The following is a 27,835-nucleotide window of genomic DNA, read 5'->3' as shown; positions in this document are numbered from 1 at the left end:
CACTATCCACACTCCAGAACTCTTCACCTTGTAAAACTAAAACTCTTTGTCCTTTAAATACTAACTCTCACCCCCGCAGCCCCTGGCAACCAGCATTCTACCTTCTGTCTCCACAGTTTTGACTACTCTAGGTATCTCATATAAATGGAATCATACAATTGTGACTTTTTGTGACTGGCTTATTTCTAAGGACTTCCTCAAGAACAGGTTTATAAGCTGGTCAAACTACCAATGAAAACAAAATCCTCAGATTCTGACAGTTAAAGTATAAGGGTGACTTTCCCTAAGGGCTGTGGTTGTGCTTTAGTGGCAGTAAAGCTGACATAAAAAGATGTTCCATAATGCTATAGACCTAAAACTTTAATTGCATTTTGACCAGGGAAAATTTCTATAAGCAGCTGGTAGTCCAAATGTCAACACCATTCTTGAATTGGCCTCTTCCCCAAACCAGGCTGCACATGAGCTTCCAACAAGGATATTCTGTATGCTACCAGAAAAACTCTAAGCCCTGGATTTTCCTACAACAAACGGATAAAGAGATTCAGATACTATTGTTCTGCTGATTTCATGGGGAAAACTAGGACCATTATGGAAAACAAGCTCAAAAATAACATATTTTCCAGGAAACTTCCATGTTTATAAAAAGTCCCAACTAACTGAATATATGCTCTATATTTATAAAGGCACTGCACTGGCTGTTTCCTCTTCTAGAATGCTCTCTTCCACCCGACTATCCTTGTTTTTGAGCTCACTGTACTAGGAACTGTTCTTAATGTTTAACATGGATTGTTTCAATCATCCCAATAACCCTACGAAAATGCTACTATTTTATCCTCATGTTAAAAAAGAAAAAGGCTTAAAGAAATTAAGTAACTTTCCAAAGATCAAAATTAGCAAGTAGTAGAAATAGGATCTGAACCCAATTGGACTCAAAGCATGCTTTTTTTTTAAACCACTATCCATCCATTCATTTCATCAACAAATTAATACTTTTTTCACTCCTACTATGTGCCAGATGCTAGGAATACAGTGGTCAATAAGACAGGAGTCTCACTGGTAAGGGAGAGATGATAAACAGTAAACAGACACTGTACACACTAGGATTTCAGTAGAGAGTAGTATTGATACTATGAAGAAAGATAAAGAAAGGTAGCTTTCAGAGAGTAACAGAGAGAAGAGAGGAGTGGAGGAAGACTTTTAGATTAAGTGGTCAGGGAAGGTCTCTCCATAGAGATAACATTTAATCAGAGCTCTAAGCAAGCACTCTGAGATCTCTGGTGGGGGTTTATTCCAGTCAAATATAACAGCAAGTACAAAGGTCCTGGGATGGAAAGGAACTTGGTGTGTTTAAGGAAAAGGAAGAAAACCTGTGTGGTAGACTGGAGGAGTGAGAAGGGTTGGAGATGCAGTTGAGAAGTAGTCAGATAGGGACCAAGCTATGGACAGCCTTATAGGCCACGGGAAGGACTGTGGATTTTATTCTAAGGGAAGCCACTGGGTGGTGTAGAGCTGGGAAGTACTGTGGTCTAGCATATGTTTTAAAAATACCACTCTCCACGGAGAATATAGCCTGCGGGCTTGGAAGCAAGGCCAGCAGTTATGAAGCTGTCCCTGCAGTTTCAAGGGAGATGGCAGTGGCCTGGTCCAGGGTATCAGCAGCAAAGGTGATGAAAAGAGAATGGAGCTGGGATATGTTTTACAGACAGAGGAAGTGTGTCCTACAGATGATGTGATCATGGGGTGTACTAAAAAAAGGGAAACTGAGGATCACCCTTGGATATTTGGTCTGAGCTAGCTGCCCTGGTTTAGATAGTTTAAATGTGAGATGCCAGTTAGCTTTCTGGATGGCAGGTCAGAGCTGTGCATCTATGTCCAGAGGTCAGGGGAATGGCCCAGGCTGGAGAGAGTACATCTGAGAGTCAGCAGAGAGGGAGGCAGGGCAGTGGTTTGCAGACAGACCGACTGCCTGAGACTGGACCTGGATCCCCACTTAGTAGCTGTGTGACAATGGGAAGGCATGTAAAATGGGAATAACAACACTTACTTTACAGAAGAGGGCTGTTGCGAGGCTTCAATAAGCTAATACATATAAAATGTTTATTGGCCCAAGTACAGTTGACCCTTGAACAACACAGGGGTTGGGGCACTGACCATGCAGTCAAAAATCAGCGTGTAACTTTACAGTCGGCCCTCGGTTTCTGAGGTTCCACGTCCGCAGATTCAACCAACCGTGGATTGAGGAGTACTGCTGAACATACGCACTGAAAAAAAATCCACATATAAGTGGACCCGTGCAGTTCAAACCCGTGTCTTTCAAGGGCCCACTGTAAATGCACAACACACAGGAGGTGCTGTCTGCATCATCACCAGTGTGGACACGGAAATGCGTAAGGTCACCTGGTGGGACGAACAGATGCGGAAAGAGCCAATGTCTGTGTCCACAGAGACCACGAAGGAACAGCCAGTGAGGTCAGAGGAAAATCAGGAGCCAAGAGAATAAGGTGTTCCAAGAAGTAAAGAGCAGGCAACGCATGTCAAATGCTAGACAGATTTAGTAAGATGAGGTCTGAGAAAACACCCTGGATTTGTCACCATGGACATTGCTGGTGACCCTAATCAGGGTGGCTTCAGTGGTGAGGTGGGAATGAGTCTGACCAGAGTGAGTTCAACTAAGAATGGGGAGAGGAAACAAGAAAAAGAAGGTGGACAAGTGGGGAAAAGTACAGAAAACGCTCTCAGGAGTATTTTTAGAAAAAGGAACAGAGAACTGCAGTGGCAGGTCACAGGGAACACGGAACTTTTTTATAATTGGTGAAATGACATGCTTGTAATGCTGACAGGAATAATGTGGAGGGAGAAAAACTGATGTTGTAAAAGAGAAGGGGTAAATGTTCAATAAGTCCCTCAGAAGACAGGATGAAGGGAACAAGGGCTGGGCTAAGACAGGAGCACAGACGGTTCTTCCACCAACAGGAGGGAAGGCCAAGTATGGTTTGGACGCAGACCTAGAAATGGGAAGAAAAGGAAGTTTACTTCTGATTCCTTCTTTTTCTCAAAATGAAAATCATCAGCTGAGAGCAAGAAAAGGCCACCTTTTTGTTCCCTGAGGCACCTGGTTGTAAACTTTCAGAGCACCCTGTATTTCTCCCTCAGGGCATTGGTCACAAATGTACTGTATAACCACTGGTGTGACTGTCTAATAGCTATCTCCTCCACAACTCTGAATTTCAGGAGGCCGGGGATCTGTCATTCACCACTGACCCACCAGCATCTGGCACTTATCTGTCTTCTAGATCAGATACACAGTCGTGTACTGATCTTCTAGTTAACAGTTCTCAAAAGTGACCATCTTTGAGGGGTTGGCAAATCTGCAGGCCAAATCCAGCCCACCATTTGATAAATACAGTAGTTTTATCAAAATACAGCCATGTCCATCCCTTTGCATATTGTCTATGGCTGCTTTTCTGCTACAGCAGCAGAGCTGAGCAGTTTGACAGAGACCACGAGGCCCCCAAAGCCTAAAATATTTACTCTCTGGCCCTTTACAGAAAAAGTTTGCCAATCCCTGTGCTAGACAGTGGTTCTCAAAGGTGGATTCTGATCTGGCAGCATCAGTGTCACTTGGGAACTTATGAGAAATACAGTTATCAGACCCTACCCCAGACCCCTTGCATCAGAAACTCTGGGGGTGGGACCAGCATTCTATGTTCTCACAAGCCCCTCAGGGGATTCTGATGCACACGACAGTTTGAGAACCACTCTTCTGGGTGATGTGTACAGACCAACAGTGAAGAAAACAAGACAGATAGGTGCTTATTCTAGGTGAGTTTACAGTCTCATGGAAGCACCAAGTAAGTGCACAGATAACTACAGGTTAGCATTATTATTAAACAGTGAGCTGCCCTGGGATAGGCTGCGGCAGGAAAAGGGGCTCGTGAGCACCGATCCGGAAGAGGAGCTCAGCACGAGGAGAAAGGATGCCAGTCCTGAGGAAGTGAAAAGCCCAGAGGTGGAAACGAGCTTCGCAAGTTCAAAGCACAAAAGTCCAAAGTGCTTGCTAGTAAAAGAATGTCAAGACTTAAAGTCAGAGACACAGGCAAGAAGCCCAAACAGGGACAGCCTTGGAAGCTACGATAAGAGGTTCACATTTTAAAGTGCAATGGTAAGCCACTGGAGGCCACTGGCACTGATTTTTGTTTTCAAAGGACGCTGCTGGTTGCTATGTGGACAATGGCGTACAGGGGTCAGGAACAGAAGTGAAGAGACCAGCTAGGAGGCTACTGTGGTACTACAGGTGAGACACGATGGTGCCACAACTAGGGCATCTCTGAGGAGGTGGCATTTAAGGTAAAATCAATGTCACAATTCTGGGTTTTCTGGTTAGGCTGTTTCTGACATTAGAGGCTTGGCTCATTTTGCTAATGCTGCCTTCTTCTTTTAATGGCAGATTATAATTAGCAAGCGATAGCTGGAAGGGAGATGTCCACGCCCCAGTTCTTGTCAACACCTTAATGTACTCACCACCAGCAGCACCATGCGGACACAGTCTCAGATCTATGCCTCCAGGGGTCTCACAACACCTATTCTTAGACCTGTGCAGCTCCTATTTTCTCCCAATCTCTCAGTCCTATCTTGGTCTCATTAACTTTACTTTCCAAACATGGTCCAAGCAAGAGCCTTCTTCACCTTGTGGGATATATACACAGGGCTCATCCCCCTCCACGAACTGATTCATTGATTCTATCTCCAAATAATCTATCAGTCATTCCCTCCATCCTGTCCCCCCGCCTCTGTTTGGAAAGCATTGTTTCTCATTTAGTTCATCCAGCAACTTCCCAACTGCAGCACTGGGCTCTGAATTTGCCTCTATCCAACCCAAACTTTGGTCATTTCTAAAAGATGAATCTACGAATGCAATCTCCCTGTATAATATATGGTAGCTTCCGTCATGCTCAAGATAAAATCCGAAGTCCTTAGCATGCCATGATCTGGCCCCTGCCCCATCCCCCGCCAGGTCCCCCAAGTTACTGGCAGTTCCCTGGACCTGACACGTTTCCTCCTTCTCCCTGCCATTCTTCACTTGGATACATTTGCAGTTGTACTTTGGGACTCTGCTCTTGGCTCAGGGCTTCCTCTTTCAAAAACCTTTTCCCACTCTGCCCACATTCATCCTGTGCACACAACTATCACTACACATATCATACTGCATTGGAATTGTCTGTACTGTCCTAGAAATGGTCAGGTCTTGGCAACTTTTCCACCAGGTTCTCCAACAGCAGAGAAATACAAAGTACCTGAAGGGAAAGGGTAAGAAGGCTGAAGCAAGCCAATCCAAGCGTTAACGTTTCCCTTAAGTTCCAAATTTCATATTTAAAAACTCATGTTGGGGAAAAAAAAAAAACCATGTGGATTTTGTATTCTACTCCATTATGTACGATTATGTCGCTTTTCAACATAAAAAATAATGTCATGTCCAAATGTTCAATAAGACTGATGGTCCGCTCCAGAAAAATCTTCTGCTTTGTCCTGTTCACCTCTAACATATCACCAATGCTCTGGGTGGAGAAAAGCAGTGGCTAAGGGAAAAAAGAAAAGCTAAACAGAGTTACTCAAAGCTTTCTAGAAATTTCATTTCTACCCATATGAAGTATACCATTTCATTTAAAGAAAACAGCAAATCAAAATTATATAGTTGAAAAAAACAGAAAATACAAGATAAACTCAAAGAAATCATAAAGGGATATCTGATATCCTCATTATCTTATAATATAAAAGGTTTTATTTAAGTAAAAGTAGCATAAAATAGGGATTAAAGACCTCATTTAAGATAGAATTTTGATAAATCAAAAAGGGTAACAAAAAACAAAAGCTCTAAACAAATCGAGTTCATGTAGAAATATTTTTTAAAAGGTATGGTTTGTAACCATCTTCAGGTGAAAGAGCAATAAATAAAAGTCAAGACCAGGTTTAGCATCACTCTGTTTCACTTTCCCTCCTCCCACATCAGAGAGAAATCACACTCTTAAGAGATAATTTCAGTTTTTATTGAATGAGGACTTTATTTTTTAACATTACAAACTAACTCTCCCTTTCTGAAAAGGTAGATCTTACACTCAAAGACAATCTTCAAGCATTTTCTAAAAAGAAACTGAGGGAGAAATCCATAGTTCATTAACAAGAAGATTCACAACTTCTTTTTACAGTAATGATGGGAGGAAACCAATACACTTCACAACCTACATTGGTTCAAACTAAGTATCTAGAGCAGATTTTTAAATCTCAGAAAGATGACATAAAGTAGACAATTATGAAAACTGTTCATAATACAGAATTTGGCTCTAACAGTGCAGAACAAATGCTTGCTTTGCACTGCCCCTAAGAAGGCGTCTTCATTAAGGTACGCCAGGACTCAACAGCTTCCCCTGCTCCCAGTCCTTTGTACAAATCATTAAGGCAAGTCTACAAAGGACCAATAAGGCACAGGGGTATAGCAGCTGACGGGAGAAAACCTATGTAACTTCCTGTAGTCTGACAGCCTCTAATGCAGACATCGGTGTGACAAACTGTGTTCTGTCCTGTTTTGTTTTGTTTTTCTTCAGCATCAACCTACACCTAAAGCACAAGAGGTCACTTCAAGTCACTTCAATGGAATAAACAATTCCCATTCATTGCATTTTCCAGTGAAAAGAGAAGCACCAGAAAGAATTAGAAGCAAAACTAAAGGAAAAGCCCTTTGGTTTAGACTTATTAGATAAACAGAAGTCTTTAATTCTCCAAGGAATACCATAGTGTGTGGTTTGGTTTGTGAAACTGTACCAATTGATTGGGACTCTATTTCCATTATTGTCAGGTCATCATATAATTTCAATAGCACAAACTTTTAAAAAAAAATTTCACTATGATAATAGCTAGGGATATTTCAATAATACAATAATGGCTTAATGGTGACCATTTCCCTTTGGTCTTGTAGTATTTAAACGTAGGGACAGATACTGTCAAATTAAAAAAACAAACGAAGCAATGTAGGCTATACCAGTCACAAAAGCATGGTACTAGTTACTTCTTCAGTGGAAGTTAATGAAGAAATTCCATTCACACAGTTATTTTCTAAGACAAGTATCTGCTCTGAAATGCATGAAGGGCAATCAAATCTTGGTTCATTTCTTTCTGGTCATCTGAAATTAAGGGCTACATTAGATATCTAAACATTTCAATAATCTGAGGGCGCCCGGATCAGCACATGAAGCACAAATACAAATCTAACTCTTTGGAATATCAGTGTGGGTATAGTGCCTACACAACCCACATTTGTAAATGAAATACTGTATTTCTTTTCATTCTACAGTGTCTCCTGATCACCAGGAGAAACTCACTCCCATTGTTTAGTGTGAAAGGGAGGTACCTGCCCATAATGACATTAAAAGGCCACCATAAAAATGAAAATATATAGCCCTATCCTATGTTATCTCAAGTTGGAAAATTGAAAGCCCACTTTTGCTAGAGGGTTGAAAGCTGCGTTGTTATTATTATTAGTTTTAGAAAATGAACTTTTTTGCAAGAAAGAAATAGATAACATAACTATGTCTAAGAAGAACAAAGAAGGACAAATGGGGTTTACACAAGATGCACTGAAGTGACTGATCTGAAGTACCCTACCAAGTATATTCAAACCACATGGTACAGGACACTGTCATCTCAATTAAGTCAACTCATTACAAACATCATTCAGTCAACCCATGACAGACATCACCCCTGTCTAATCTGCCATAAAACTTCAGCTGAAGACTAGGACTGCTCTAGCTATGAAAGCAAAAATAACCCCCAAAGTTAATTGGAAGCAACTTTCTGTGCATTATAAAAGCATTTTCTTAGAAGCAAAGAAAAAAAATACTATGATTAAAAATAATGTTCTAATAAAGAATAGTGCCTACACGCAAAGGAAAAAAACCCATGTAATCACAATCTTTAAGGCTTCCTTGAACATTAACTGCTATCCTGGATGTAATTTTTCACACCATCTGGAAGACAAGCGTTTGATAGGTGACTTAGCAATCTTCAACAACATGATGTCAGACAATCTCATAGACATCTCTGGCTCTTCACACCGCCTCTTTAAAAAGTTTCTGACAAGTTCAAGAGATGAAGGATGCAGAAAACTATTCTTTTCTTCCCATCAAAATCCATCTTTTTTAGTGGATTCTCCAGTGAGGCAAACTGAGACCATAACATAGTAAAATGAGGTATTGATACAATAACTGTTCATCAGGACTTCTCTTTCCTTGCTTGAGTATCTGTGAGGATCACTGCTGCTGACCAAAGAATAGTTTATTATACATCATCTCCTTTATTCTAAACCAAACCAAAGTTAACTTATTTCATTATTTCATCATCTACTGAAAATAAGTACACACAGCCAAATGCTGTAGCCTTCTCCCCATGTTCCATCTCTCCCCTCTCTCCACCAAATAACCTCCCTATAAACTTATACATACTGCTCAAAGAATCATACGAGTATTTTGTTGGTATTTCTGTTGGCAAGATATTGGTGAATAGTTCAGCGTCTCTCTGTGTATGTATTTGTGTGAGAAATGATATGTTAAACTTCAAAATGCGAACCACAAACAGAAATCCAGACAGATGCCAATTTAAAGATTTCAGTATTATGACAAAATTCATACATACACTGATGCAGTCAAAAGAAAAAAAAAACCCTACTGAATCAGTTCTATGTAAAATATAGAAGAGTAAGAAGATGTGGAAGTTCCACGGAAGATGCAAAGCTGTGTCCTATAAAATATGTCCAAAGACATTTAGTTCTGGTTTTTGAAAATTTCCATGATATTTAAAGAAAGAAACAGACATGGATAAGAAATCCAAAGCTGTGTTCACACAGTTGCATGTTATTATTTTTAAACTAATGTCTAACATTTATGGGGAAATAATAGACATTTAATGCTACATATCAAATTCCTCTTTTGAATGTTTGCATAAACCAAGAGGCAAGTCTTTCTGGATATCAGATAAATTTATAGGCATTGTAAAAACATAGCAAACTTACACTGAAACAAGACCAGTCTGTGTAAGTAAGTATATTATCTAGGCACCAAGAAAGGAGGAAAGTCTCAGAAAAATAAGGGAGGTCTCAATGTTTTGTCCAAAATTCCAGAAACTGCCCACTTATGGTATACAAACAAAAGGGAGGTGTCGAAACATTTACCAGTGTTTTATGTTTTAACAATATTAAAATCAGTTAATATTTTAGAAGCACAACATTATAATCATAACGCAAATACTAGGAACTCAAGGCCAAGGCTAGAACCAACCCAAATCATAAGCTACCATCGTCTGTTTCCTCCACCAAGGGTTCAAGTTTGTCCAGTAATTTATACTGTGGTTTCTCGACCAGCTTTGAGATTGGGTGCTGAGAACTGTCGCCTCATTCTCGGAGGTGTCACAAACTGGCTACAGTGGTTGGGTTTGTCAGTCTGCTTTTGACAGGAATTGGCTGCACTGCCCTCTAACTGACCTCCAGTGTTATAGTTACAGTAAGACTGACGATGTTGATGCATATGGCGCTTTGCCTGGAAAGTCTGCAGATCAGCGGTGGGGTGACCACTGTGGGAGTTTAGTGATTCTGAAGAAGCAGATGCCTGGCAGTGCACGCTTTTCGGTTGGCCATTATTGAGCGAGTTGCTTCTCCAGCGTAACTGAGGTGGCTGTTGTTGATTATTAATATGCTGCGTGCTAACTTGAATGTGATCTTGACTTCGAGTGCCCTGAGAGCCCCATGGTAACTGGGGATCCTTAGAAGCTGCTCTACTCCCCTTCTCTTGGTTCTCCTGTTTATTTCCTTTCCTTCCATCTTCATCTTTCGGAATTCTAAGCTCTATAACCTCATCTTCTGTTATGATGATATGTGTCCCGGGACTCCAAGAGTTTCTGTGTTTAGGGTTGCTCTTAAAGGGGAACCGGGGCTTCCGGTTCTCAGGAGGGATGAACCTATGAGGTACATTCTGCCGGCGAAGCTGCTTTGTTATCTCCTGCTGTTGCAGGTTCTTGAACCGAATTTGCTCCTGCCTCATCCAACGCAGACGTCCACGTCTAAAAGCTGGGTCTCCATTCATCAGCTGGGAAACACGCTCTTCTTTCCCAAGTTCTCCACTGTCTCCTTTACATACATCGATCTCAGACTTGCTACTGGCACCAGCTCCAACAGGTTCCTTTGCTTTGTGGTTTCCTTGGGTTTTCTGTTCCTGAGACCCAATCAGTGGCAAGACTTTCTCCATTTTGAGCATTTTATTTCTTAATACTTTTATCTCCTCATCTTTCATGTTATTTTGCTTTTTGACTTCTTGCAAAATGTCTTCCAGCTTGTCTATATGAACCTTGAGGTCATCCACATCAGTTCCTCCTTTACTACTGGCCATCATGTCTTCAATCTTCTCATCCCCTACACCAACCGTGTCCCAGACATCCCTGGCCACTGCCCTCCAGGAGTCCCGCTCGTTGGGGTCTTTCTTCCCATACATGGCACAAAGCTCTTTCATCTTAACAATGGCCAAGGCTTCAATCTCCTGCCTACTGTGCCTAAAATCGTTGAGAGCAACCTCATAGCATATCTCTTTTACAGCCTGTATCTTAAGATCTGAGATGGTGACCCACTTGGAATCTTTACTCAGGCGTCTTCTTTGGGGGATTTGATACATTTTAATTGGTTCTCGTTTCTTCCCACTGCTAGGGAGGCCACATTTTTTAACAATGGTTTGCAACTTGCTGGGAGGTAGCTTTTCTCTCAGAGAAGTAATCAGTTTCCAGCTCTCTTCACAGGACCTCTTGTCAGAATCGTCCCCGCTATCAGAATCCGCGTCCTTTGGAAAAACAAAATCAAAAAATGGCCCCAAAATAACCAAAATTAAAATGTAAAAAAGGAAAATCAAATCGAAGAAAAAGCAAGCAAAAAAGCCCTAATAAATTTAAAAACAAAATCCAAAAAACTAAAAAAAACAAACAAACAAAAAAAACCCTAAATGATGTGCAAGTCTATTAAGACATATGCTTACGTAGATTATTATTAATATAAAGATTTGCTTTTTTTTTTTCTAGTAACATTAATCCAAATTTCCACTTTCTGGCTTAAATGATGAAATCTGCAATCAAATTTCTTAGGAGGACTGAAACAGTGAGAAACAGCCTCTCACTGTAAGGTCACATGAAGTTATTAACAAAACGGTGTGAAATAACATCTCCACTATCTCAAGAAAACGAAGTAAAACCTTTGCCCCATACATGCTAACACCCATGCAGCCACTTCCCCACATTTGCCTTGGTTATTGCTGTTGCTTCTTCCAGAAACTCTTTCCCCCATGAGTGAGCACAGATGCCATACAAGATGTGACGAGCAGGCGGATTAACAAAGGTTAGTAATGCTGTAGGATGCCACGTTTTGTTTAGCTTTACTAAAAAGAGCAGCCCTAGAAAAAAGTTAGAAGATGAGAAAGTAGAAAAAGCAGTCAAACAGGGATTATGTTAAAAATGCTAAGAATCCCTATTAGCAGACCATGTGAGGTTCTTATCAACCAAATTGTTTTTTTTCCTAGACGATAAGAGAGTTCTGAAACTAGTCTTTCCATGAGCATATATCAGATTTGCTACTGTCTTGGGTCAGGTCAAATTGATCGATTTCATTTGTACAATTAAAGTTTGTTATCCAGAGAATAAGGATGCATAAAAAAGGATCTTCATAGTGGGTCTGCTACTTTGTTTTCCACACACTTAAACCAATAAATACCTCACCTCCAAAATTTTAGGAAACAAATCTCCAGAACATAAATTAAGCTAGGTAAATAGACTTTCATTAAACATTATTCAAAATTCCCCAAGTAATACTTTAATAAATACAACTTAGAGACGTGTTCCATCTATGAAAACCCACGGTATTTCTAGTTTTTCGAGGAATATTACTTTAAGTTGACAACTCTTCCTATCAACACATAAAACACAAAGGTTATATTCTGCTTATGTACTCTGCTTATGGACCCAATTTAAAATGTTATCTCTCTCTGTCTTTCCAGCTGTCTTTGCCCCATTACCTCTTTTTCAAACAACTTTACTTAGGTCTAAAACAGCAGCCTGAATTCACAGCTAAGCAGTTTCAATGGCTAATTTGGACAATAGCCAATTATTCTTAACTAACACAAGCAAATCTTGATAACATGGGTCTAACTGAAAGCAGTGTTGGACTTAGAACTCCCTATGACAGATAGGATTAAGGAAGAATTTCTATTCAGGAGATAAAAGTTCCTGGGAACGGGCTTCCCTGGTGGTGCAGTGGTTGAGAGTCCGCCTGCCGATGCAGGGGACGCAGGGAGCGGTTGGGCCCGTGAGCCATGGCCGCTGAGCCTGCGCGTCCGGAGCCTGTGCTCTGCAATGGGAGAGGCCACAACAATGAGAGGCCCGCGTACTGCAAAAAAAAAAAAAAAAAGTTCCTAGGAAAAGAAACTACTCACTGGAGGAGTAGTTCAAGATAGTCTAGGAAATGAAAATATTCTTATTTAATAGTCTCTTTTACTTTGGCTATGATTACCAAAATTATCTCTAGGAAAGGGTTTAAAAAAAAAAAAAGAGTTGAAACTGATAAATAGTATCTTGTTTTCTAGACCAAAGATTTCTATGTTTCTAGGTACAGTTACTTTCTAGGGAACAAAAAAATAACCTCTAATAATAATAATAATTTGGCCCCTGAATCTGGAGATGTTACTACTGATTTATATTATTTCTATTTGTCTATAAATGGTTACTAAACCATTTATAACCCCTACCTATTTGAAAATTTAGCAGCAAAAAGCAGATAAAGCTAAATTTACAGACTCTATACTATTTTTTTCTTTTTCTTTTTAAAATCTTAAGTGATAAAAAAGTGATAAAAGATGACATTAATAAATATTAGAGAAAAAGAAGTATGTCTGACTCCTAAAAAAGTTTTCTTGCAAATATGTATAAACTGAGTTTTTTTGTTTGTTTGTTTTTAATAAACTGAGTTTTACAGAACACAAATTCTCTCTGATTCTTCCTACATAATTAACTATCAGGTTTTTTCCTGGCTTCTTTTCTTTTCCTTTAAAAACTGCTTAATGATGAAATGAACACTACCTAGTTCAGGAAATATTCTAATCATTGCTTTAATGTCATACTTAAGAGAGAAAAGTTATGCCTTTAAACTCTAAAATAAAACATAACTAAATGAGTTTACATAAATCTAAAAGAACTCATCAAGTGGCCATAATTTTCTTTCTTTTTAAAATACTGTCATATTGACTCTGTAGAATATGTTCTCCTTAAAGCTCAAACATATCACCCCCATCACATACTGACCATGATACTGAAAACTCTTGCGAAGCTTATGTGCCAAGATGCAAATCCTATCTCATGTCAAAAAAAAAAAAAGAGAGATTTTAAGAAATTTAGATTCATTTATTACAGGGTTGGAAAAACTACTCAGATCTGTCCAATTCACATGTCACTAAATGATCCTTCTGCTTTCATTAAATACCAAATGCAAAGTGGGCCTCCTAAAGAGACTCTGCATGAAGATTATGCAAATAAAAGAGAAAATACCCAAAACACGTGTGAAAAAGCAAGCACAGAAAGGACCAGGCGTATAATCAAGCACTAACTATAAGAGAATATTCAGCAATGTAACAATGGGATGCATTTGGGGAATCATTGTAATAGAAAACTCATGAGCCTGAATTCCATTTTTTAATGCTGTTGTTATGCAAAAATAATTGCATATAATAAATATTAAATATTTACTGAATAATAATTCCTTTGTATCTTCTCAATGTATATCCATAGGGTACATTCAAAATATATTTGTTGGTTGACCAATATAGGGTCATAAAATTACATTTTTATTCAGTATTGTTAACTGTTAGGTATGCTTCAGGCTGAAGGGTTAGAAATCAACTCTTGAGGACAAGAACTTTAACTGGAGTAGAAAGCTGGACTTATGGGAGGAAAGCAACCTCTTTGCTTTAAAGGAGCTGCTTATTTATTTATTTTTATCATCTTTATTGGAGTATAATTGCTTTACAATGGTGTGTTAGTTTCTGCTTTATAACAAAGTGAATCAGCTATACATATACATATATCGCCATATCTCCTCCCTCTTGTGTCTCCCTCCCACCCTCCCTTTTCCACCCCTCTAGGTGGTCACAAAGCACCGAGCTGATATCCCTGTGCTATGAGGCTGCCTCTCACTAGCTATCTATTTTACATTTGGTAGTATATATAAGTACATATCACTCTCTCACTTCGTCCCAGCTTACCCTTCCTCCTCCTCGTGTCCTCAAGTCCATTCTCTATGTCTGCGTCTTTATCCCTGTCCTGCCCCTAGGTTCTTCAGAACCTTTTTTTTTTTTTTTTTTTTTTTTTTTAGATTCCATATATATGTGTTAGCATACGGTATTTATTTTTTTCTTTCTGACTTACTTCACTCTGTATGACAGACTCTAGGTCCATCCACCTCACTACAAATAACTCAATTTCGTTTCTTTTTATGGCTGAGTAATATTCCATTGTATATATGTGCCACACCTTCTTTATCCTTTCATCTGTTGATGGACACTTAGAAGACTGCTTCCATGTCCTGGCTATTGTAAACAGAGCTTCAATGAACATTGTGGTACCTGACTCTTTTTGAATTATGGTTTTCTCAGGATATATGCCCAGTAGTGAGATTGCTGGGTCGTACGGCACTTCTATTTTTAGTTTTTTAAGGAACCTCTATACTGTTCTCCATAGTGGCTGTATCAATTTACATTCCCACCAACAGTGCAAGAGGGTTCCCTTTTCTCCACACCCTCTCCAGCATTTATTGTTTGTAAACCTGATTACTTGCAAACTAAGTATGTCCTCTGGAAACTAAATATGTCCTAGAGACATTTACTTTCCCTTTCTTCAATGGTCACTGTCTTTATTTCACAGAATAGAATGATCACCAGCCATCACTATTCTCTTACACCTAGTTACTCAAAGGTTGGTCCTAGCCACACTGGCATCACCTGGGAGCTGTTTAGAAATGCAGAATCTCAGGTCCCACCCCAGACCTGCTGAGTCAGCATCCGCATTTTAATAAGACTCCCAAGTTGTTGAGAAGCACTGCTCTACTGGACAGAACATTGAAGCAAGTCAGAAGACTCAAGTTTAAGTTTAAGCCTCAGAACCATGACTTAACAGGTATTTAAGAGTGGGCAGCATTTTTTAGACGTGGCTTCCTCAACTATAAACTAGAGGCAATATTTGCCACTTTATTTACATATACAGCTTCCAAAGAGGGTTGTTTTGGGGATCAAAACAATGATGGATGTTAAAACTCTCTGTAAATTATAAAGCACTACACAAATACAAGGCACTATTATTAACAATAAATATAGCTTAATTATACCTGTTCTCATTTGATCACCCACAGACCATCAGAGGCATGTTATTAGATTATACTACATTATTAAGATAAAAGGCTCCTTCATGTGTCACAAAGCTTTCAAGCCCCTAATCACATTGTAGCCAAACCCTTCTGTTTCCATTACAAACTAAATGCCAACTAGGCCTCCTAAAGAGACTCTACCTATAACACTGCTATGATCTTGCCCCAAACACTTGATTTATTCTTGCAATCCATTCTTTTTTGGGCTTTACTATAATTTCCAAGATAACAAACTAACTGATTTATTTAACCCACTGCCAAGCCTGAGAACCAAGCAGCCCTGGAAAAGACTGCTTTTGCACAAGTCCTTGGCTTTTTTGGCCCACTCAGCAATAGCCTCTCTTCTCCAAAGCAGAGCACGGCTATCAGGCTGTGGTTTACATGCTGTTGTTTACACTCGGTATTCTACATGGTATATTTTATGCTAAGGGAAGAAACCAGTACCCCAGCTTTCTCCCTAATATCCCCTTATCTAAAAAGAAGTCCATGAATCTTAAAAAATGAGGAATTCCTAAACTGTATCACAGTGTCCAAAGGCTGTTATGCCTTTTTCTTATACATCAAATGAATGCCAAGAAGCTTCTTATAACCAGGGCTTTGTAAACCAAAACTGGATGACTTTAAAAAATAAAGTCTAACTAATTGGATAAACTTATTCATTCATGAGATTCAGTTTCTACAAAACGAAGAAAATCAACTAACATCATAAAATGCTATAGCCATTAGCATTATAAGCTGCAACCATAAACTGACTTTTTCAGCTGCTCAAACAAACCCTTTCTCAACCCAGAGAAACAAGGCTTCCCTCTCCTCTCGGAGTTGGGTGTGCAGCCCCTACTTCCACTGTCGCCCCATGTGCCACGGAGACCCTTACTTAGGATTCAGACTCCATGCAGGGAACAGAAAAGGATTAACACATGCAACTGTGCAGCAACACTTTTAGACACAGTTTAACTTACAAAAAAAAAAAAGTCCACCCAGCACAAGAACAATCCCCAAGTCAGCCCAAGAGCAGAGAATTAGTACTATCAGGTGATCAGAAACAAAACCAAGGCAAACACCCACCAAATTCAATATTCAGAGTAATTATTATTAAAAGAACCACCACTGGTGCATACTCAAAAACCACTATCAAAAGGAAAAGGCTACTAGAAAAGCTCCCACTATTTCCTCAAAAAGCACTTGGTCTTGATAGAAGACTTGACTTTAAGACATAAGAGGCACAGAAGTAGTACCTTTAAGGACAGTTTTTCAGGCTAAGGCTACCAGGGGATGTAAGTTCCTTCTCCATGAAGGAAATGAGAGAATAGTGTATGGTATCAATGACAGGTGGAGAAGCAACTGGGCGAGTGCTCATCTGTGGAACAGGGAAGGTGTGATATGAAAGCAAGCTGCCCTTTTCCTAACAGAGGATTCAGGATGCACTCCTACCAGTCTCTGCTGCTCCAAGAGAAGATCTGCTTCTTCCTTCTCCTTTTTGTATAGGATCTCCATTTCCTGTAGCCTAGACGGAAAAGAGAAGCAAGAGAGGAAAGAATAAATTGCAAAATCACTGAGCTGTTTCATGAATTCTGCTATGTGTTTAAAAGAAATGAGAGTCACGTGGACCACATCACATTTGTACATTACCTTTTTTCCATCTCCTGTTTCATATCAATTCCTTGTTTTTCCAGAAGCTCTCTCTGGGCAAACGTCCAGTCCACAGGCTCAGAGGGGGTCTCAGCAGAAGGAGTCTTCTCCCGCTCAGCCCGTGCTTGCTCCGGGTGGTTAAAACGAAACACATGGTTTTTACCCATGATGATACGGTTTCCTAGCACAGAACAGAAACATGGATGGGAAATCATTTTTTAAATGTGTTGCATCTAGGTTAATAGCCTAACTCTCCCTAATGCAAAAAGACAGCTTTTGGAGTTTTACAGGAACATAAATCCTAATGCTGACTATCACGTCAACCTTTAGATAAAGAATTAAAGAGCTGCTTGCACAAGCCCTGTGTTCTGAAGACTTCACGCCTCTTCCAGTCTCACCTGAGCGCAGCTGAACAGGCTGGGCCACCCTTTTGCCATTTACGTAGGTTTCTGAACGTTCACAGGGCTCCAGGGTTACAATAACTAAGAGGAAAACAAACTAATGTTAGCATCACAGACCACTGGAAGAAAATAATGGAAAGCAGGTGAGGATTCAAGGTGACTAGAATAGATTCCTGCAACCAACCAAGTGGCTTAGTAGCTATATAATAGTTCATTTTAGGGTACCAGAACCAGGGCTGTGGCTCAGAAACATTTAAATGAATTTGACAAACTTCAGAATAAGATAGGAAATGTTAGCTTCAGTGATATCTGACAGTTCAGTATATAAAAACGAAAACCATCAGAAATCTTAAGTATGAAATATAGGTAATAATCAGAAACCTAAGATCAAAAGCTAATATTTTGACTAAGGGAGGAATAAATTATACAACACAAAAGTACTATAAGATTGTTGTTGTTTTGTTAATAACCTGGACAAAAATCAAGGTGGACTTTTTCTTCCCTTTTAGGTAAAAATAAATTCTACTGGCTTAAGACCAGAGGTTCTTCAAATCTCCCACTACCCAGGATATTTGTTCCCTTCTTACTAGTCTATCAAATAATTAAGATTCAAGACCAAGCCTAATTGCCTATGTCCCGCTCAATTCTTGGCAGTAACAAAACGGCTCCTTTCGTCCAGGCTTTTTTCATGTAAAGTAGCTATGTCCATGCCTGCATTTATAAGCAGCCCAAGTTTCTCCATTTTCAAATATTAGATTGTACAAGAAAGTATCACTGAAAGAAAGAGACAGGGAATACCAAGCCTTGGGGATTTCTCATCATATAGAATGAAAAGTTTGCTGAAAAAGTTAAGCCAAGAACTCTCACCATCCCCACTGTTGTTCCTCTCGCTCCGGAAGATACAATGCTCTTCTTTAATGTGAGCCCCACTCAGCACGATGTCCTGGCGCCGCTCAGCATCTGCTTGGCCAACCCTGAACACAAGGGAAAGTGTTTCCCAGGGAAATTCAGACACAAAAAGCACTACAAACAATGAGCCTCTTTCTCCCAACGAATATTCTTTGGTACATACAAAAAAGGTATTGCCTTTTTTTTAAATCAGAGGCTTTGAACTGCAAACTCTATTTTCATATATGGTCAACCTCCCTACACCAGAAAAAGCAACGAAGGGGCAAATGATACACCAAATAACTCACAGAGCATCATAAAAACATACGAGTGAACTACTCTCCTTAATGAATTCATATAAAATGTTAGGAGTAAAATTTTACTTACGGTCTGCTAGGAAAAAACTACACATTAATTGGTTCAGCTGGTTAAAACACTTAATTTGAGAAGAGTAGAGAGGATAGTTTAAACTATTTCAGACAAGAAAAACAGCAAATTAGTAAAAGAAATTTTTCACAAAACAACTTCCCTTTAGCTATTCAATCATCCTAAGAGAAAAGAAAACATTAAGTGACCAAAAGAAGAAACAAATGTACCTTGTAATTCCATCTTTGATGTAATAAAGAAGGCATTCGGACATCAGTGGGTCCTCATTGAGGTTAACAAGATGTGGCGTCTGAAAAAGGTTACAGATGATCAATTTGGAGCAAGTACCACTGAGAGGGCTGTAAGAATGACAGGGACATACAGGAGGCTGATGGCTTCTTGGATTACCAGAGTGCCTAGAAGAGGGACTGCTTTCATTCCTAGTTGCAATTCCATAGTAAACAGAAAACACTCTCTGCAGGCCTCCCCAAACTACGCTAATGCATTCTATTTAAAAACCTGAGTTCTGGGATAATGAACAAGATCCAATTCTTGATAAGGTCAAAGCATAGAGAACACAAAAGAAAAATTAGAGCAGGCTGATTCTCTGAATGGATTAATCATAATTTTTGTAAACACTTGGTCAAAAATCTTGAAAGACAGCAGAATTTGCCACCCCTAAACATGCCACTTTGACATACTGATTATTTTGAGCTATTAGGCACTTGAAAAACAGTACAGACAGAGAGCGGCTTTCTCTGAATCCCCTTTCATGCTTAAGCACGGATGGTCCAAAAGGAACTCAGCTGTCAGAAATCCCCTCCCGGGAGTCTCATCAACCAGGAGAGAAAACTAGAAATTGATACCACACCCAGACAAACTTTGTCACAAACTATTCCTCCCATCTACTCTTGAAGGGTCCCTTCATCTTTCCTAAAAGCCAATTATGCTCCCCTGAGAGGCCTACCTTCCCATCCCCTTTCCCTATTAGGATGGTATGTAAGCCAGAATTTTAAACCATCTCAGGGAGTTACTCATTTTTCCCTGGGTATCTCCCATGTATACATGTTAATTAACTTCTTTGTTTTTCTCTTGTTAATCTGTCTTTTATTACAGGGGTCTCAGCCAAGAATTCAGAAAGGTAGAGGAAAAATCATTTTTTGCCCCCTACAACCTCAAGAAATATTTAATTTTTCATTTACTTTATAAAAATGTTCCCACATCCCCTATCATTTCCCTTTATAATTTTTATCAGTTCTTCCATGGTCCCAGTTATTGTCTTTAGTTTGTCAGTTTTTATCTTAAAGAAGAAATTAAAATTACTGACATTCAGTAATACATCTTCTAAAAATCCTTTTCATCTAACTCTACTATTTCTAAAATCTTTTAAAAACCAACCTTCTTTGGTGAAAATACCCCACTGGAATCCAAAAATAAGTCACATGGTCTTGGGGTCAAAATCTACTCAAGACAGTGCCGGCAAATATAGAAAAATGAAAGAAGAGTCAGATGAGCAGGTTAAGGAAAGGGACTGCAAAAGATGATTTAAAAGAAATTAGGAAAACCTCTACATCCTTCCAACTAACATCTGTCTCTACAGTTAACAGCTTTGTTGGTTTGAGAAAGTCAAAGCCCTCTGTGGGCAGCATTCTTTAAAACCCATCATGAGACTGGCCTAAAGAAAACAGAACCTCAAGAACAGGTTGGTTTTTTTTTTTCCTTTTCCCTTAGAAGTAACTTTCTCCTAGTTTATTGAGATATGAATGACAAAGTCTGTATTTATTTAGGTAGTACAATGTCATTGTAAAATGTGTCAATTTGATACATATACACATTGTGCTATGATTACCACAATCAAGTTAACACATCAGAAACAGGTTGTAAAACTGAATTTGGATGTGATCAGTGGTGTATCCCTTCCTTTCCTGAAGAAGTCTAGAAAGTTAAATCAAGTAAGAAAGCTTTGGAAACTGGGATCTCAGTTTGGAATTCTGTGCTGTTCATAATACTTATAACACACAATACTTATTCAAGTTATTTATAATTTGTGTTAAATGCCATAATTTTACAAGTTATAAAAATTTTCCTCACAGTTCGTAACATTGAAAGATGTTATAAAATAACTTTAGATATATGCAAAGGCACAATCTAAATTCTATCAAGCCTATAACTGCTAAAATATCTACAATCATACATAATATACCTGAATAAAATAATGTCTTACTGAAAAATCATTGACCTATGGCAATATAAACATATGAAATACTGTTATTATTGTTCCAGGTCTAAAATATATATCTAGGGCTTCCCTGGCGGCGCAGTGGTTGAGAGTCCGCCTGCCGATTCAGGGGACGCGGGTTCGTGCCCCAGTCCGGGAAGATCCCACATGCCGCGGAGCGGCTGGGCCCGTGAGCTGTGGCCGCTGAGCCTGCACGTCCGGAGCCTGTGCTCCGCAACGGGAGAGGCCACAACAGTGAGAGGCCCGCGTACAGCAAAAAAAAAAAAAAAAAAAAAAAAAAAAAAAAATATATATATATATATATATATATATATATAAAATGTCTCTAAATCAATTTTCTTTGTTGAAAATAACACATCAGAATTTATAAAAAAGAAAAACCTAACCAGAGAATCCTAAAAAAAAACCACAGGACTATTTCATATCACATAAAATTAAAGTACCAGTTGAAAACTCCACACCCATTCCATGCTAACCTAGAGAGACCATTATCAGACCCTTGCATGAAGACATTTAAGTATCCAATAGTTAATCTGAAATCATATGAAATGAAGGACCATTTATTACTAGTATGAAATATATGCTTTGTACATCAATATATGTTCTATTACTGTCCTATAAATAAGCACACAAAATAATCATTTCATAATAGTTTTCCAATATCTAATAATAACTAAGAAGCAACTAAGCAGGGGGTGGGGTGGAGAAAAAGAAAGAAAAGACCTTGCTATTCTAATTAGCTAAAAATGTATCTACTACTTAACAACCATGACTAGGTAAGTAGGACAGTAACTACTGGAGTCATTAAAAAAAAAAAAAACTGAGAAGGGAGCAGAGGAGGCTAGACGGATGAGGACAGGAGCTGCTTTACTCAGTCCAGTGGTTGTCTATCACACAAACTGTAAAAGCAAACTGAAGCAGTAGTTTTCTACACAAACCTGAACAGCTGAAACTGCTTCCAAAGAATTATAATTCAGGGTTGCTGGCATCTGTGGGGAAAACTACATAGAAAGAGTAGCCAAACTGAAGCAAAGTATGCAAGGTTAGGCTAGGAATTTTAGATAAAGCAACGATGAAGATGAGGAAACATACTGAATCATGACCAAAAGTTACAGATTTATACTGCCTTGGATTTTATTTTATAAACAGTAAATATTTCTGAAAGCATTTTAGAAACAGGTTGGCCTTGTATTGTAAGATGAAATCAAAAATATCAGAAATTAAGCCAAGTCTCAAGATTTAAAAGAAAAGGAAGAAGAGGAGCCAGCCCTGAAAGACATGAAGTGCCTCGTGACCAAGACAAACAAAAAGTGTTTCTGTTTGTTTAAGTTTCACAACATTGTTCCCTACCTTTTTAGGTGAGAAAACCCCCAGGGTTCCTCCATCTTCCCGAATGGCAACTCCCATCTCAGCCAACAAGGCCTCTCTAGAAAAAGCAACAAGCGTATCAGAATAACAATACCAAAATGTCAAGTAAGTCAGTCTAACATGAACTGGAAAATAACGCAGAGCAAAAGCAACTGTCCATGTTTAAAGTCAGTAATACAAATGTGAAAGAATCTGCTTATCCCATCATTAATGAGAAATTATTTCTAAGAGAAATTGTATATTCAAAATAAAGTATGTTCTTGTCTTAGGTAAAGCTATATTCACCCAAATAAGAACTTTGTCACATCTGACTTTGGAGGTAGACAATAATTCATAAATATGTCTATTAATATAAAAAAAGGAAGAAAGGAATATTCCCTTAAGGCAATACATCCACTTCAAAGAACCATTCCTTAAAATCCAAGAAAGCAATCAGAAAGTAACTTTGATATAGGGAGTATTATCTATAAATGTGATTTTCTCAAGTATCATGTTCCCATGACCACCATCATATTGATTCAACAATTCTAGCTTAAAATCTCTACAATAGAGAAGAAAATTGTTTCATACATTCACTTTACAAACACGTTAGCACTCACTTCTGCCTCATCTTCCATGAAGGAAGAAGATAGGAACTAACATTTTTTAAATGTATATTTATTCCAATAGCAAAAGTATTATTTTGGATTATGTTTATCTTTAGGGTAGAGAATTGGGAGGTTAAGATAAAATACAGATTTTGAAAGTTTGCAACTGAAACTACTTAACCTCTTACCAAAGAGGTTCTAGAAAACATAACTCTGAAAGTCAGTAATCAGAACAGCTTTTTTTTTATTTGCGCCTTTATCAAAGGCAGTCTTTTTGCAAATTAAAAACTCTTCAATATCTTCAATTTTTATATGGATCCCTAGCAACATGTAGTACAGTAACTAAGAACACGACTCCCTAGGGAACACGTGAATTTCACTTCAGAGTGTAAATTGGGCCATAAGTCCCATACGGGTTTGTTTGTTTTGTATTTGGGGAGGAAAGGTTCTTTGTTTTTAACTTCTATTTTATCTTTTCTTACTATAAAAGTAATCTAAATTCCTCAGAAAATTTAGAAACATTCCAGAGTTTAACTTCCTGACCTCTCCATTCTGATGGCCTCTGTTTTACGCAGCTTTTCTTCCCAGGTTTCGTTCAACTCTGCAATGATCTTCTCCGATTCCTAAGGAGGAAGTACACAGTTAAGCACCAAAGAGTCTTATAATTTAACATTCTGTGTCTAGGAAGAGCAGCAAGAAGCAGATGATGCCCTTTTGAGGATATGAGGCAGAATCTAATTCGATGAGGTGGGTTTTTTTCCCTTTCTTAATATGTAAAGAAAGAAATCAGCCCCAGATGTATTAATTCTCTTTAAGCCCTAATAAAAATAGCTTAATAGTGTGTGTGTGTATATGTGTGTGTGAGAGAGTGTGTGTGTAGAAGGAAAGGTAATATTAGCATCCCAAAATGCAAAGCATTGTTCCTGACAGCCACTGCTACAAAAGAAAAAAGCCCCCAATGATATTTGTTGCTTTTCTTGAAATTATTTATTTATTTGGTTGCGCTGGGTCTTTTTTTTTTTTTTTGGCTGCACTGGGTCTCCGCTGCTGCGCTTGGGCTTATTCTCTATTGCGGCGAGCGGGGGCCATTCCTCGCCGTGGTGTGCAGGCTTCTCATTGCAGTGGCTCCTCTTGTTGCGGAGCACGGTTTCTAGGCGCACGGGGTTCAGTAGCTGTGGCGCACGGACTTAGCTGCTCCACGGCACGTGGGATCTTCCTGGACCAGAGCTCGAACCCGTGTCTCCTGCATTGGTAGGCAGATTCTTAACCTCTGCACCACCAGGGAAGCCCTGCGCTGGGTCTTAGTTGCGGCAGATGGGCTCCTTAGTTGCAGTTTGCCCGCTCCTTAGTTGTGGCACACAGCCTCCTTAGTTGTGGCATCCAAACTCCTAGTTGCGGCATGCATGTGGGATCTAGTTCCCTGACCAGGGATCACACCCGGGCCCCCTGCATTGGGAGATCAGAGCCTTAACCACTGCACCACCAGGGAAGTCCCTTCATTGTTTTTTGTTTCACTATAATTTCACCACAACACCACAACACTGACAGGGTTCAGAACATGCTCGCCCAAATATGGTATTATCTTGGCATACTGAATACTTTAAGCTGAGTGATTTAAGAAATGGTACAAGTAGGAAGGACTCTCTGAGCTCCTCTTGAAGCAAGTCGTAAGACCCTCATGAGATGTAACCTCCCTACACCTGGAGGAATGGAGCATCCTTATTTCTCAAGATGAAGGAACACGAAGAATATGAACAGATAGGCCTTCATTAAGTTTCCCCAGTTTACTATAGGCAGACCTCGTTTTATTATACTTCACTTTATTGCACTTCTCAGGTATGGCATTTTTTACAAATTGAAAGTGTGTGGCAACCCTGCATCGAGCAAGTCTACCAGCGCCATTTTTCCAACAGTATTTGCTCACTTCGTGTCTCTTGTGTCACATTTTGGTAGTTCTTTTTTTTTTTTAATTTATTTTTATTTACTTTTGGCTGCATTGGGTCTTCATTGCTGTGCGTGGGCTTTCTCTAGTTGCGGCGAGTGGGGGCTACTCTTCATTGTGGTTTGCGGGTTTCTCATTGCAGTGGCTTCTCCTGTTGCAGAGCACAGGCTCTAGGTGCACAGGCTTCAGTAGTTGTGGCTCGCAGGCTCTAGAGCGTAGGCTCAGTAGTTGTTGCTCTGCAGCACGTGGGATCTTCCCGGACCAGGGCTCGAACCTGTGTCCCCTGCACTGGCAGGCGCATTCTTAATCACTGCGCCACCAGGGAAGCCCACATTTTGGTAATTCTTGCAATATTTCAAACATTTTCATTATTATTACATTTGTTATGGTGATATGTGATCAGTGATCTTTGATGTTACTACTACAATTTGCTGAAGGTTCAGATGATAACACTTTTTAGCAATAAAGTATTTTTAAATTAAGGGTTTTTTTTTGGACATAATGCTATTGCACACTTAATAGACTACAGTATAGTGTAAACTTAACTTTTATATGCACTGGGAGACCAAAAAATTTGTGTGACTCACTTTATTGTGATATTCACTTTACTGCGGTAGTCTGGAACTGAACCTGCAATACCTTCAAGGTGCCTATACTCTTAACTCACATCCCCCTTTGTTCAATCACATATTCCCACAACTTTTCACTCTTCACCAAACCCAGCATAAAAATGTTCATGTTTAACACTTCTTTGGGCCTTCATTTCCTTATGAAGTCTTCCATGTCATGTAAACAAACACTAAATAAATTTGTAAGCTTTTCTCTTGTTTATCTGCCTTTTGTTAATCTGGGGCCCCAGCCAAGAACCTAGAAGGGTAGAAGGAAAGATATTTTTCCTCCCCTAGCATACAGTACCCCTCTGAACACAACCCAATTCCCTTTCCCAGAAAGGTTTAATATTAATCTCATATGAAGGCACGTAGCCACTAGAGTGACAATTTCCCAATCTCTTGCTGAGTGTTTATTATATGCCAGAAATATAAGAACTAAAACATGTTTCCTGATTTCAGGAGCTTACTGTATACCAGAGAGAGAAGGAAGTAACTGATCATTCATTCATGCAGTAATTATATATAACTGCATTACATGCCAAGCCCTGTTCTAGGCAACTAGAGATATGGCAGGAAACAAAATTCCTGCCCCTCATGGGGCTTATATTCTCGTAAAGAGACTCAGATAATCAATCCATTTTAATCAGTAAGTCAAGTATACAGTATGCCAGACAGTGATAAGAGCTTTGTAGAAAAATAAAGCAAAGAAAAGAGGAGTGTAGGGGGAGGGGTGGGTGAGGGAGCAATCTGCAGTGGGGCTGTCAGGACAGAGCTCATTGACAAGGGTCTACATAGGCAGACACAAAGGAAGAGCACGGGTGTGTGAGGGAATAGGTAGGAAATGCCTGGCGCTTTCCAGGAACAACAGCATAGCTAGAGCGGCATGTTAGAGGACTGTGAATGGGAACGGTAGGAAAAAACAACAGGGCAGTGTGCTAAGTGCTACAACTGAAGTGTTCACAGGTCTGCTGGAGGGTGGATGAGTCAAGGCGGAGTGATACTCATACTGAGAATGAACTGACCAGGCAAAAAATGGAGGGAGAGGGGTACCAAAAAGGGAGTTAAGCACATGCAAAAAGCAGGAGAAAATGCTAGTCCTGGATACGAAATTAGAAAGTCAGATGACAATGATGATAATGATGATGAGATAATAGTAGTGGTAGTGATTCAGGATGAGAAGTTTTGACAGTTCACAAAATATTTCATTGTATAATTCATTTACCGGGCTATTGTATGAAGCCTCTGAGATCCCAAAACATAACTATCTACATAGAAAGAAATTGTGAATATGTAATACAATAAACCCTGAGGCATCTGGCACTTGGTTTTCTGGAACGAGGCATGGTAGCATGTTAAAAAGCCGAGTTGGGCTTCCCTGGTGGCGCAGTGGTTGAGAGTCCGCCTGCCGATGCAGGGGACGTGGGTTCATGCCCCGGTCCGGGAAGATCCCACATGCCACAGAGCGGCTGGGCCCGTGAGCCATGGCTGCTGAGCCTGTGTGTCTGGAGCCTGTGCTCCGCAACGGGAGAGGCCACAACAGGGAGAGGCCCGCGTACCAAAAAAAAAAAAAAAAAAAAAGCAGAGTAGGGCTTCCCTGGTGGCGCAGTGTTTAAGAATCTGCCTGCTAATGCAGGGGACACGGGTTCGAGCCCTGGTCCAGGAAGACCCCACATGCCACGGAGCAACTAAGCCCATGCGCCACAACTACTGAGCCTGCGCTCTAGAGCCTGTGAGCCACAACTACTGAAGCCTGTGTTCCTAGAGCCCACTCTCTGCAACAAGAGAAGCCACCGCAATGAGAACCGCAAACCGCAACGAAGAGTAGCCCCCGCTCGCCACAACTAGAGAAAAGCCCACGCACAGCAACAAAGACCCAACACAGCCAAAAATAAAAAAAATAAAAAAAAATTAAAAAGCCAAGTAAAGACTCAAGGAGTCAGAAGAAACAAACAGGAGAGCATGATGATGATGATGATGATGATGATGATGATGATGATGGAGGAGAAGAACAATAACAACAACAGGCTAAGCTAGACAAAGAGCAAAACTGATAAAAGTTAGAAAAGGCCTGGGCGTCAGTAAGGTGAATATAAAGGGGACCACGCAGCAGGTACTCAGAAATGAGTCGGTTACAAAGTGGGAGAAGCTAGAACGAGCCTGCAGCGGAAGGCAGGAAGGTAGAGACAAAATCGCCTAAACTGGCTCTCATCAACCCCCGAGCACACACATAGGCTGAAAGACTAAAACAGCCCCCTGAATGGCATCTCTACACAGTCCTCCAATAGGAATGAATAACAGGCAGTGCATATGCCACTCCACT

At 39.7% G+C, this 27,835-nt stretch overlaps 1 protein-coding gene across 15 annotated transcripts in view; it reads right to left on the bottom strand.

Annotated features, from left to right (window-relative positions):
* The window catches only part of KIF1B (kinesin family member 1B), a 151,686-nt gene that overhangs the window by 54,152 nt on the left and 69,699 nt on the right, over nt 1-27,835 (bottom strand). For 14 of the 15 annotated variants that reach the window (XM_067719827.1, XM_067719817.1, XM_067719855.1 and 11 more), the window contains 7 exons: nt 23,506-23,585; nt 22,358-22,433; nt 18,999-19,078; nt 18,382-18,488; nt 17,512-17,595; nt 17,114-17,294; nt 16,916-16,988 (listed from right to left, as the gene is read on the bottom strand). In XM_067719827.1, the coding sequence (XP_067575928.1) occupies nt 16,916-16,988; nt 17,114-17,294; nt 17,512-17,595; nt 18,382-18,488; nt 18,999-19,078; nt 22,358-22,433; nt 23,506-23,585 (681 nt within the window). Of the gene's footprint in view, nt 1-6,022; nt 10,869-16,915; nt 16,989-17,113; nt 17,295-17,511; nt 17,596-18,381; nt 18,489-18,998; nt 19,079-22,357; nt 22,434-23,505; nt 23,586-27,835 lie in introns of those variants that run through there. The other variant, XM_067719939.1, reaches the window with a different exon arrangement.

This window comes from Pseudorca crassidens, chromosome 2, assembly GCF_039906515.1.
Source record: "Pseudorca crassidens isolate mPseCra1 chromosome 2, mPseCra1.hap1, whole genome shotgun sequence".
Taxonomy (NCBI): domain Eukaryota; kingdom Metazoa; phylum Chordata; class Mammalia; order Artiodactyla; family Delphinidae; genus Pseudorca; species Pseudorca crassidens.
This window is presented reverse-complemented; position numbering and strand designations above follow the sequence as displayed.